This window comes from Macrotis lagotis, chromosome 3, assembly GCF_037893015.1.
Source record: "Macrotis lagotis isolate mMagLag1 chromosome 3, bilby.v1.9.chrom.fasta, whole genome shotgun sequence".
Lineage (NCBI taxonomy): Eukaryota > Metazoa > Chordata > Mammalia > Peramelemorphia > Peramelidae > Macrotis > Macrotis lagotis.
The window spans coordinates 161,875,905-161,889,887 of record NC_133660.1 but is presented as its reverse complement, the minus strand read 5'-3'; the positions used below and the strand labels follow the sequence as shown (position 1 = coordinate 161,889,887).

The window sequence follows — 13,983 nt, the reverse complement described above, 5'->3', positions numbered from 1 at the left end:
TCTATAATTTTCTTTTTTAGTTTTAGCTCTTTCTGGTTTAGATATCAGTACCATATTTGTAACATAAAAGGAATTTAGCAGGACTCCTTTGCCTATCTTTTTCAAATAGGTTATTTAGAATGGTTATTAATTTTGGATTTCACTTATATATCCATCTGGCCTTGGATTTTTTTTTTTCCTTAGGGTGTTCTTTTTTCTAAAATGGGTTTATTTAGACCATTTCACTTAGATTCTCAGATTTTTGTAATACAGTTTATCATAACTATGAGTTATTACTTTGTTTTCCCCTTCATTGATTTGTTATTTCACTCTTTTTATTTTTAATACAGGTAATTTGATTTTCTTCTCTTTTAATTGAATTAACCACGATATATCTATTATTGTGGTTTTTTTATAGAGCCAATTTTTACTTTTATTTTTTTTACTTTTTTTTACTTTTTTTTATTTTACTTTTATTTATTATACTACAGTAGTTATACTGTAGTTACTACAGTAGTTATTTTAGTTTCAATTTTCTCCTTTGATTTCAGAATTTCTAATTTGGTATTTAATTAGGTATTTTTAATTTGTTTTTTTCCTAGCTTTTTAAATTGCATGCTGAATTCATTGTTCTCCTCTTTCTCTGTTTTATCCATATAACTGTTTAAAGATATAAAACTTCCCCCATGAACTTCTTTGATAATATTCCACAAGTTTTGCTACGTTTTCTTTTTTTGTCATTGTCTAAGAGGAAATTTTTTATTGTTTCTATGAATTGTTGTTTGACTCATTCTTTAAAATTAGATTAGTTTCTAATTTATTTTTAGTCTAGCTTTCCATGGCTCTTTGTGACATAATTTTTATTGCATCATGATCTGAAAAGAATGCATTTAATATTTCAGCCTTTCTGAATTTGACTGTGAGGTTTTTATGCCTTAGTGCTTGGCCAATTTTTGTGTAAGTGCCATGTACTGCTGAGAAAAGGGTATTATCCTTTCTATCCCCATTCAATTTTCTCCAGAGGTTTATCATAGCTAACTTTCATAAGATTTTGTTCACTACCTTAATTTCCTTATTTATTTTGTGGTTGGCTACTTCTGATAGAGGGATATTAAAGTGCCCCATTAATATAGTTACATTACCTCTGTCCTATAACTCATTCAACTTTTCCTCTAAGAATCTGGATGCTATACACTTGTGCATATATGTTTAATACTGATATTACATCATTGCCAATGGTACCTTTGATGAACATGTAATTACCTTTCTTCTCCCTTTTAATTTGACCTCTTTTTGCTTTTGTTTTGCCCGAGATTATGATTCCTATCCTTGTTTTTATTACTTCAGCTGAAGTATAATATATATTTTTTTCCAGTCCTTTTCCTTTATGCTTTGTCTCCACTTTAAATGTGTTTCTTGTGAACCAACATATTGTAGAATTCTGGTTTTTAAATCACTCTGATATCCACTTCTGTTTTAGGAGTGTTTATCCCATTCACTTTCACAGTTATGATTACTGACTCTGTATTTCCCTCCATCCTATTTTCCCCCTCATCTGTACTTTTCTCTCTCCTTTCCTCTTATCCCTCTTCACCAATGTTTTTATTCTGATTACCAACCTTCTTCAATCTGTTCTTCCTTCTAGCAGCCCCCTCTCTCCCTTTTCTTACTCTTTTCGCCCCTGCTTCCTTTTAGGGTAACATATATTATTCCCTCTTTGAGTATTATTCCCTCTTTGAGCCAAAACCAATGAAAGTAAGATTCAAGTAATTCTTAAGTTCCCATCCTTCTTTCCCTATACTGTAATAGGTCATAGGTCCTTTGTCCCTCTTCTTATGATTTACCCTATTCTGCCTCCTCCTTTCCTCTTTTCCTAGTACAATCCATTTTGTCAGGCCTTAATTTTTTTCTATATTCTCATATCAAAATCAGATTATGCCTGCACCCTCTGTTTAAATATACTCCTTTGGGGGGGGGGGGTTTATAAGGCAAGGGGTTAAATACCCAAGGTCACACAGCTAGGTAATTATTAAGTGTCTGAGACCAGATTTGAACTCAGGTCCTCCTGACTCCAGGGCTGGTGCTCTACGCTGCACTACCTAGTTGCCCCTGTATACTCCTTTTAATAAAGATAATGGTCTCAAAAGTTCCAAGTATCATCTTCCCATATAGGGATGCAAAATATTTAATCTTATTGTATAATCTTTTTTTCCTTTCCTGTTTACCTTTTTATGCAACTCTTGAGTCTTGTGTTTGAAGATCGAATTTTCTGTTTAGCCTGTTCTTTTAATCAGTAAAGTTCTAATGTTCTCTATTTTGTCGAATGTCCATCTTTGACCCTGAAAGAATATGCTATGTTTGGCAGGGAAGTTGGTTCTAGATTGCCAAACTTCTTTTCCCTCCAGAACATAGTCCATGCCCCTCCAATCTTTCAATGTCAAATCCTGTGTAATTGTGACTGTGTCTCCTTGATATTTGAATTTTCTTTTTGACTGCCTGAATTATTTTCTCTTTTACCTAATAATTCTGTAATTTGGCTATAATTCTTGGATTTTTCATTTGAGGTATTCTTTTAGGAAGTGGTGGGTGGGTTGTTCAATGTCTATTTTACCCTCTGATTCTAGATATCAGGGCAATTTTTGTTTGTTTTATTTTTGCCAAGGCATTGGGGTTAAGTGCCCCCCAGGGTTACACAGAAAAGTAAATATTAAGGGTCTGAGTCTGGATTTGAACTTAGGTCCTTCTGACTGCAGGGTTGGTGCTCTATCCAATGCCTCCTAGCTGCCCCTCCTGAATAATTTCTTGAAAGATGTTGTCTAGGCTCATTTTCTGAGGAACAATCAATATTTCTTGAAGTTTCTCTCCTGGATCAATTTTTCAAGTCAGTTCTTTTCCTAGTGAGGTATTTTACATTTTCTTCTATTTTTCTTTTTTAAAATTTTGTTTGACTTATTATTAATATCTGATAAAGTCATTAACTTTAACTTTGCCCAGTTCTAATTTTTAAGTACTAGTTTTTTTGTTGCTTTTGTATCTCTCACTCTTTTTTTTTGCCAAATTCTATTTTTAAAGGAGTTTTTTTCTAAAGTGGATTTTTTCCCCCATTTGACCAATTCTATTTTTTAAAGTTGTTTCCTTTTTCCATTTGGCCAATTGTAGTTTTAAAGTTGTTTTCCTGAGTCAGTTCTGTTCTCCTGGAGCTATGACTCTCTTTTGCCTGCCTCTCAGTTCTTTTCTCTGTTTTTTTAAATTCTTTTGCAAGCTCTTCCAAGAAGACTTTTGGGGCTTGAGACCAATTCATATTACCCTCTGGAACTTCACATTTAAACCTTTTTCCTGTGGCCTCTTCTGAGATGTAGTATTGATTTTCCTTGTTGCCATAGTAACTTTCTATGGTTAGGGCTTTTTTCTATTCTAGACTCATTTTGTAGCATAGTTTGTCATTTTTTTTTTTGTTTTTGTTTTGTTTTTGCAAGGTAAATGGGGTTAAGTGGCTTGGCCAAGGCCACACAGCTAGGTAATTATTAAGTGACTGAGACCAGATTTGAACCCAGATACTCCTGACTCCAGGGCCGGTGCTTTATCCACTGCCCCACCTAGCCGCCCCAGTTTCTCATTTTTAAAGTTGAGCTCTGACCCTGAGCCACAAGTGACATTGTCCCAAGACTCTCAAGCTGGGGAAGAGGAGCTTGCTCATTGATTTTCCACTCTGGGGCCTCAGGTATTGGTGACTTTTCCACTTCACTGGAGTTTCCTGGCTTAGTCCTACCATCAGCACAAAGGTTCTGGGCTTGCAGCTTGCCTTCTGCACTGGGGCTGGAAGCTTTATAGCTGGCCTGCAGAGCCAGGACCAAGGAGTCTTGGTAGCTGATCTGTACTGTGGCTTAGCTTCCCTTATACTCATTAGATACCTGCACACTTTCTTCACCTGAGTGAGACAGACTTTTTAAAAGTCCTTCCAAGATATCTTAAACTGGAAAATTAGTCCACTCTGGCTTTTGTGTGTTCTGTCACTCTAAAATCCATTTAGAGGCTTGATTGTTTATTTTTGTGAAGGAAGCTGAGAACTCAGGGAAGTACCTTACTTTTCTCTGCCATCTTGGCTGCACTTCATTTGGTTTTGTTTTTTAAATAAAAAAATTTGTTAAAGGAGTGTTCAGTAAAAAGAACTTTTAAATTTTTCCCTCATAATGGGTTGAGGAGAGATGTGAGAGGGAAAAAAATACATGAGTAAATACTGTTTTTTTGTTCTCTCTCTTTTATGTTCCTTGAAAATATAAACTGGCTTTGACTGCCCGGGCAATCACTCTTATATTCTAAATCAATATTATGATCATAGTAGTTGCTTCACAAATGTTAGCTGATATTCCTTTCATTAAATATTTTCTCTTTTTCCTCTCCTCTTAGCTTGTCATAGCTCACCAAACCATTCTCCTTTACTCTTCTCAAACCACTTAAATATCTTCCCCTATAATCTCTTTTGTTGAACTCTTAGATAAAAAGACCCACGTGCACCCTTGATGCCATCATTACCATCTTATGCAGATGATTACCCTCACTAACATTCTCATTCTTTCTCTATATTAAGTCTCTCTCTTTCTATTAGAGCTTTTCTCCCCTGCTGCCTTTCTCTCTCTCTCTCTCTCTCTCTCTCTCTCTCTCTCTCTCTCTCAAAAAGCCTTCATTCAGGGGTTGGAAAGAATTTTCATGGTGAGGCAGCTTTTGTACTAAAAGTCTGGAGAGTCTCAGGAGTGAAGCCCAGAAAGGAATGAAGTTGGGAGCTATGGAGAGTGTGAAATACCACTTGGTCATCTTGATGAAATTTTCTTTGACTTTTCAAGATCACATTCAGAAGCTGGTGACTTGAATCTATAAGTTTACCTATGTCATCTCATCTGATCCTCATAACAACGCTTTGAGGTGCTGTCCACCAAAACATGTTAAATGTAAAAACTTGAAGCAGACAGAAGTGGGAGATCTATAGAGCTTACTGGCACTGAAGCATTTGGAAAGAATCAATCAGCCTGGGGCAGCTAGGTAGCACAGTGGATAAAGCACCGGCCCTGGAGTCAGGAGTACATGGGTTCAAATCCGGTCTCAGACACTTAATAATTACCTAGCTGTGTGGCCTTGGGCAAGCCACTTAACCCCATTTGCCTTGCAAAAACCTTAAAAAAAAAAGAATCAATCAGCCTTTATTAAGTGACTACTGTAGGCTTGGACAGAAGATAGAGCATGGGGGGCCCTGGAGTCAGGAGGACCTGTATTCACATTTGACCTGATAGTTACTAGTTGTGTGATCCTGGGCAAGTCATTTACCTTTAGTTGCTTCCAAATAAATAAGTGACATGTGAGTTTGAACTCAATGAACTCAAAAAGCCCTTCTAGCTCTAAAGATCTGATTCAGTCACTGACGTAGTTGTAGAAATAACCGTCTACATGAATTGTGAGGCTATACCAGATCTCCCCCAAGTACTCCCTCATTTCTCAGCTTCTTGCAATCTTACTTCCATTCTTATCACTGTCTTCCAGATCACTTCTCCCTACTTCCTTATCATAAAATTCTCTGGCTCTTTTACCCTGGTTGCAGCATGTGACACTGTTGACTCCCTCTTTTCTTCTTGATTTCATCAGATTGTGAGCTCCTAAGGGCAAGAACGTTCTTTTGTATCTCCAGTGCTTAGAACATAGTTGTTGAGTTGTTTTAATCTGAGTCTATCTCTTTGTGATTTCATTTGGGGTTTTCTTGGCAGGGATACTGATGTGGTTTACTGTTTCCTTCTCCAGATCATTTTGTAGATGAGGAAACCGAGGCAAACAAGGTTAGGTGACTTGACCAAGGTCACACAACTAGACAGAGTCTGAGACCACATTTGAACTCAGGAAGCTGAGTCTTCCTGACTCCAGTCTCAGCAGTCTATCTACTGCACTACTTAGTAGCTATCTCTGTCATTGAGAAATGATACAATATTTCAAACATCAATCATTTAGCATTTATTAAATCCTGCACTTAGCTCTAGAATTGCATAGAAAGGCAAAAGATAGTTTCTGCACTCAAAGAGCTCTAATGGGATAGACAACATACAAACATTGACAAGCAAGCTATGGACAGGATAAATAGGAAATAACTGACAGAGGGAAGCCACTGAATTAATGTGGTTGGGAAAGACTTCTTGCAGGAGGTGAGATTTTACCTGGGGATTGAAGCCAGTGAAGCAAGGAGATAAGAATGAAGAGTGAGAGTGTTCCAGGAAGGAAGGGCAGTCAGTGAGAGATATCAGATATAGGAGATAACTATTGTGTGTGAAGAATATTAAGGAGGTCAGGGACACTGTCTACATTTCCCTGAAAATATGTTCAGGTCTTATATTAATTTTTTGCTCCAAAGGTTTCTTTTTCAGGGGGATATCTGGAGAAAGTCATTCCAACAGGAATCATTATTTGTCTTTTTCTTCTCTCTGCAAGGTTGTTCTTCATGTCTTTAAGTGCCATGAGTGCTGGCTGAATCCCAGACTAGCAGACCTTTCTAGCCATTTCCTCATAATTGCTTGGAGGCACCAGACTTCTTCAGTTTCCAGAACATTAATGCCTGAAACACATTCAAATCCTCTTTTTTGCCCTTAGTGATGATTAGAGGTGGGGCTTTCTTTCCATCCAAACATCATCAAGTGTGTACATTTTTTATGCATCATGCCATTCAGCAATAAGTTTTATTTCATCTGTTTACATAGGCATTTACCTCTCCTCAAAAGGTGCCCTCTTGGGTATTTACAAATAATTATAATTTGTTGTGATTTATTTTAAGTATTAATGTATTATTTATAATTATATATTAATCTTATTATTTTATGATTCAAAACATCTGTCTTGTGTTGCAACTAACATGCTAAATGTGTCTGTCTGGCTGACGATCTTAACTGGGGTTTATTTTGGGAGTAGGGTTTATATTACAAGCATCCTGAAAAAATCATGCTTGGTCTTATTTTCAGGGAAACAGAATAGCTAAATAACTACAGGAGAGTAAAGTGTAAGAAGCCTAGAAGGGTAGGGAAGGGACAGGCTTTCTAATGCTTTAAAATCCAAACAAAGGATTTTATATTTGAACCTGGAATAATAGGGAGCTACTGGAGGGTGACATGGTCAGATCCATGCTTTAGGAAGATCAATTTGACAGTTCAGTGAATGAGGATTGGCACTTGGAAAGTCTTGAGGTATGAGGATTACAATAGTCCCATGTGAGGTGATGAGAAATTGTACTAAAGTGATGGAAGTGTCCAAAGAGAGCAGGTATTCTATAAGGCAAACGTTGTATATTATTCTCTGATATTTGAAGGAAGGATGAGAAGTTTTAATAAAGAAATAGAGCTGTTCTTTGGTTCTGGGGAGAAGATCCAAAGATATGAGAAAACTTATATCAGTTTCCTTTCTTCATAAAAATGTGTCAGGCATGTTATCTCATAGTGCTTATGTCCACTTCATTTTCTCCCTTCTCCCATTCACTTCATTGGAGCAGTTTCTGTCACCTCTAATATCAAATCCTTTGCTTGATATTAAAAGCCCTTCTAACCTGGCTACCCCTTTCCAACCTTTCCAGTCCCCTCCCATCTCATGCTCTGCCACATCTCTATGATCTGTGTGGAAACACATTACACACAAACACATCATTTGCCATTTTTCAGCTCTGTACATTTTTATTCTCTGACCCATGTGCCTGGAATTCTTTCTCTCCTTGTCTCTGCTTCCTGGTTTTCCCCCAGCTAAAATCCTACCTTCTATTCACCTGTACAAAAATATTTATAGCAGTTCTTTTTGTGATGGCAAATAATTGGAAATTGAGATGATGCCCACCAATTGGGGAATGACTGAACGAGTTATGGTATAGTGTTATATGAATATAAAGGAATATTATTATACTGTAAGAAATGATGAACTGGCAGACTTCAGAAAAAACCTAGAAATGCTGAGTAATGTGAGCAGAATGAAAAGAGCATTCTACACAGTAAGAGGAACATTGTTTGATGTTCACCTATGATAGACTTAACTTTTCTCAGCAATATAGTGATCAAAGACAATTCCAAAAGACTTGTGATGGAAAATGCCATCCACATCTGGAGAAAGAACTCTGAACTCTGAATGTACATCAAAGCATACAATTTTACTTTTTTAAAAAATTTTATTTCTTGTAGTTTTTCTCTCTGTTTTGATTTTTCTTTCACAGTGTGACTAATATGGAAATGTATAACATCTTTGTACATGTATAATCCATTTCAGATTACTTATTATCCTAGGGAAGAGAGGGTAGAGTGGAAGGGAAAAAATTTTACAAAAATGAATATTGAAATTATCTTTACATGTAATTGGAAATTTTTTTTTACAAAAATTCCACCTTCTATAAGGAGGCTTTCCTGATCTCTCTTTACTTTAACATCTTCCTTCTGCTGATTATTTCCATTTTATCCTACCCATATCTTGCTTGTACATTGTTGTTCACATTAAATGGTGTGATCCTTGAGGGGAAAAAAATCATTCAATCTCTAGTAGCTAACATCTTAATATCTCTTCCCCCTTCTCAGTCACACTTCTAGAGAAAGCTATCTATGCTCCCTGTCTCAATTTTTTCCCATTTTCATTTTTAAACCTTTTAGCAACTTGACCTCTGATCCCCTCATGAAGCTGAAATTTCTCTTCCTAAAGTCCCCAGTGATATCTTAGTTGTCCAAATTAATTGCCTCTTTTCAGTCTTGTCCTTCTTGATCTCTCTACAGATTTTGACATTATTGCTTCACCCTCTTCTGGTTTTGGGGATGCTGTTATTTTCTAGTTCTCCTATTTGACTGACCCCTTCTGAACCTCCTTTACTGGAACATTATGCAGTTCATATCTTTTAATCCTGGGGGTGGGGGGGAAGTTCTACCTAGGCTTTATCCTACACCCTTTTCTTTTTCTATATTATGTCACTTGGTCATCTCATGAGTTTCCAGTGTTTTGGTTATTATCTGTATGCAGATGATTCCCAGGTCTATTTATTCATCCATAACCTCTCACCTGATATCTAGTCTCTTATTACCAGGTATCTTTTAGACATCACAGATTCAATGTCCAAAGGGCATCTCCAAATTTTCCAATCAAATCCTTTCCACAGCTTACATTTTACTATCAAGGACATCACTGTTCTCCCACTCAGTCTATGATGATGATGGTCTTATTTTCAACTCCTCACTTACCCTATTAGCCAATCTGTGGTAATTTCTATCCTCAAAACATTTTTCACATATGCTTCTTTCTCTCCATTTACTCAGCTACTACACTGATTCAGGAGAGCCTTGCAATTGTTGTTCCTCCTTCAAGTCTTTCTCCACTCCAGTCTATTCTCCTCTTAGATATCAAGCTGATTTTTCAAATTTTAGTTACTCCTCTCCTCCTCCTTAGGTTTCAAGCTGATTTTTCAAGTTTTAGGTACTACTCCACCCTTCCCTATATTTCATAAATTCCATTGATTTCCTGCCACTTCCAGAATCAAAAATAAAGTCTTTATTTTCACATTTAAAAGTTCTTCATGGGGCAGCTAGGTGGCATAGTGGATAAAGCACCGGCCCTGGAGTCAGGAGTACCTGGGTTCAAATCCGGTCTCAGACACTTAATAATTACCTAGCTGTGTGGCCTTGGGCAAGCCACTTAACCCCATTTGCCTTGCAAAAACCTAAAAATAAAATAAAATAAAGCTCTTCACAGGGCAGCTAGGTAGTGCCATGGATAGAACATTGGCCCTGGAGTCAGGAGGATCTGAGTTAAAATTCATCCTCAGACACTTAACAATTACCTAGCTGTGTGGTCTTCAGCAAGTCACTTATCCCCCATTGCCTTGCAAAAATAAAAAAACTGAAAACAAAAGCTCTTCACAACCTGATCCCATTCTTCCTAATTTTGCAGTCTTCTTCCCCTCTGCTTTTATCACCTGCTGTCTTCCAGTTGCACTCTCCTCTTACAATTCATCTGCTGTCCCACACTTTAATCTCCTTACTCTGCATTTGTATGGGCCTCTTCAGACCTAGCTCTTCCTCCTCTCCACTCCCTCCTCATTAGCCCAACTTTATTCAAGTCTCAACTCAGATTGTGCCTACTTTCTTTTACACTCCATATATCTTTTATAGACCTAGTTATTTCCACATTGTCTCCTCTGCTAAAATGAAGTCAAGAACTATGTTTTTGCCTTTCTTTGTATCACTAGTGTTATCAGAGTATTTGACCCTCGTAAGCACTTAAGGAGTGCTTGTTGATTTGACTGACCTTTTTATAACCATGATTGTATTTGTCTTATACAAATTAAAAATTTTATTAATATTTACAAATAATCTGAGATTTGGAACCAAGGAGAATGGAATGTGATCTCTGTTACTTAAGTAAACCACGATTGTTTCCTTGGTATAAAAACCAAAAAGCAAATCACTGTAGTATTACTATTTCAATTAAGTCTTTTAGGTCTTTATAGTTGTGGGGGGTGTGTGTGTGTGTGTGTGTGTGTGTATGGATATGGATATAGATATACATATACATATATAGATATATCTATATTTAAGTCTTTATAGTTATGGTGTATATGTGTATATATGTATATATACATATATTTATATAGATATAATAAAACTCACAATTTATATTATAAAGTATTTTATAATAATGGAATTTTTAGTGTATATATTTTTTATTTTTCATTTTGAACTAATTTCTTCTTGATATCAATCTCTTGATTTTTTTTACTTTCCTATCTGTAAAATAATTTTATCATATTTTATTTTATTTTTTAGGTTTTTGCAAGGCAATGGGGTTAAGTGGCTTGCCCAAGGCCACACAGCTAGGTAATTATTAAGTGTCTGAGGTTGGATTTGAACGCCTGACTCCAGAGCCAGTGCTCTATCCACTGCGCCACCTAGACGCCCCTTTTTTTATTCTTGTTATATAAAAATAAAGCCATTTTATAAAGACACATTTTGAAGATTATATAGTTTTTTATACATTTGTTGTATGATTTTGAATGGAAATCTTATTTAATTTTACTTTTTTCAATTAGTATTTTGAAAAAAGAAAAAATTATTGTTACAAATTCAAGCAAATTGATATTAAAGTAAAACAAATTTCCTCATTGACCAAGTCAAAAAATGCTTTTGTAATTCTCTATTTTGAGTCCATGACCTGTCTTTTAAGAGTAGGGTTACATTGTATCTTCTTAGTCCTCTACAAAAAAGGAAGCTGTTTACTTGGCACAGTGGATAGATCACTGGCCTTGGATTCAAGAGGATGGGAGTTCAAATTTGGCCTCAGACACTTGCTAGCTGTGTGACCTTGAGGAAGTCATTTAACCCTGATTGTCTCACATCCAAAGCCATCTCCAGTCATCCTGATTAATAACTGGCCACTGGACCTAGATGGCTTTGGAGGAGAAAGAGAAGCTGGTGATTTAGCATAGTCCCCTCTCAGTCAAATCCAATTCACATGCTTGTCATGGCATCACCTCCCTGATGTCATGGTTTTCTTTGAAAATGAAGGACAAACATTATTAAGTGCCAGGCACAAAAACAAAAAGAAATATTTCCTGCCTCAAGGACCATATATTCTAATGAAGGAAATCAACAAGAGGGAGCTGAAAACTGTTGGGAAGAAAGGGAGGGATTAAGCCAGAGACAGAATGTTGAAAGGCAGGAAGAGAATGGTGCCAGCAGACTGGCCTGGATTCCTTCACTTGGGGAGGCTCCTGGAGGGATTCACCAAGGGGAATGGGGGACAGGCTTGGAAGAGGATAGTCTGGTGCCAGGAGTGAGAACAAGAGAGAACATGAAGTTCAGGATGTTAAGAACAGGAATGGAGGGGAAAGTCAGTCAATAAATTAAGTGGAAAGGATCTTGATTGGTCATTGCATTGATTAATTCATCGAACCATATTTTAACAATATCTTTGTAGTTTTAATAATTTTTAGCTATTGTCTAAATTGCAACATTTTAATAAGCTCTCTGAGAATATATATTGAAATATTTCACAGTTAAAAAGTCTCAATTTATGGATTGGTAAACATTATTACTCTAAATGCATTTTCTTTTCCTTTATAGGCCTTGGAAGAAGTAGAAACTGCAAAAACAGAAACAGAAATATTAAAAAAACAATTGTCAAGCGAGAGAATTACAGTTGACAACCTTGAAACACTGTTGGCTACGAATAGAGACAAAGAATTTCAGTCTCATATGACTTCACATGAGAAAAATTCAGAAATTCTTCAACTTAAAGACCTGTTAACCATTTCTGAGAGCAAACTGTAAGTTTCCTAAACTAAGCAGTATATTGACAGTTGCTTGTTGAAGATCACTTATAATTTTTTAAAAAATGAGTATGCAGGTGCACAGTAAATATATACATGAAATATAATCTGTCTGTCCATAGGAATGTTTTGGGGAAATAATTTTGTATAAATCTTTTCAAGTTTGCCTTTAGATTAAGAACTAAAAGTTCTCCTGATCATTTGTAATTTTCCATTCTTCTTTCTCTACATCTCTTCCATTGTTCATATATATATATATATATATATATATATATATATATATATATATATATATATATATATACTTTCCTGAACATTAAATACATGGCTGTACAACTAAAGATTGTATTTTAAGAACACAACATGAATTGTGAAAATTATATTCAGACCAGTATCAATTAAATAGTCTCTAAGAAATTATGAAGCTTCTTTAGACAACTCTCATTATTTCTCCACTTGGGAATTGTTTTTCATTGTGTTGTCATAATTTTATTCCTTAGCTTCCTGAGTTTTCTGGGCTGATTTTCCCACTATGGATTTTCATGAATGAATTCCTACCTATTTTTCCTCTAAACCACTTTTTATCAACCTTTCCAAAATCGAGTGTTTAATGTCAGACTTCCTTCTTCTTTATTTTATGATTACCTAAAGATATTTGAAGCCTTGGGTTTTGTTATTGACTTCTTGGATTTTTGTGTACTTTTGAGTGTCTTTAAAAACTGTTCTTCCTACATTGTGGTTCTTCTGTGGTCTGATAGATTGGGTAAGCATTTTTTCTCTCTTTCCTTTTAGTTCAATTAGTTGATTAAATTTGCAAATATCCCTTTAGCTAGGTTTACGTCATCCCTGACCAGGAGCTGTATTTTATGTCCTAGTACATGGTCAATTTTTGTATAAGTTCCATGTACTGCAGAGAAAAAGGTATATTCCTTTCTATCCCCATTCAGTTTCCTCCATAAGTCTACCATATTTAATTTTTCTAACAATCTATTTACTTCCTTAACTTCTTTCTTGTTTATTTTATGATTCAATTTATCTAGATCTGATAGCGGGAGGTTGAGGTCTCCCACTGGTAGAGTTTTGCTGTCTATGTCTTCCTGTAGTTCTTTCAGCTTCTTCTCTAAGAATTTGGATGCTGTCCCACTGGGTGCATATATATTCAATATTAAAATGACTTTATTGTCTATGGTACCTTTTAGGAGGATAAAGTTTCCTTCCTTATCTCTTTTAATGCTATCTATTTTTGCTGCTGCTTTGTCTGAGATAAGGATTGCTACCCCTGCTTTTTTTTTACTTCAGCTGAAGCAAAATATATTTTGCTCCAACCTTTTACCTTTACTCTATATGTATCTCTCTGCTTCAAATGAGTTTCTTGTAAGCAGCATATTGTAGGATTCTGGTTTTTAATCCACTCTGCTATTCACTTACGTTTTAAGGGAGAGTTCATCCCATTCACATTTAAGGTTATGATTACTAATTCTTTATTGCCCTCTATGTTATCTTCTCTCTGTATTTTCCCCCTTCCCCCCCTTATCCATATTCCCCAGTATTTTGTTTCTGAATACCACCCCCTTCAGTGTGTTTGCCCTCCTATATCACACCCTCCCCTTTCTTTCCCCTTTCCCTTTTTCCCTTCCCTTCCTTTTGTTATTTCCCCCTTTTCCCCCCACTCCCCTTCCCTTTCTCTGTACCCCCCT

General features: G+C 36.0%; 1 protein-coding gene across 7 annotated transcripts in view; it reads left to right on the top strand.

The window, feature by feature from the left end:
- Positions 1-13,983, top strand: part of CEP135 (centrosomal protein 135) — a 145,227-nt gene that overhangs the window by 115,328 nt on the left and 15,916 nt on the right. For all 7 annotated transcript variants that reach the window (XM_074229389.1, XM_074229388.1, XM_074229387.1 and 4 more), the window contains one exon: positions 12,081-12,283. In XM_074229389.1, the coding sequence (XP_074085490.1) occupies positions 12,081-12,283 (203 nt within the window). The remainder of the gene's footprint in view (positions 1-12,080; positions 12,284-13,983) is intronic.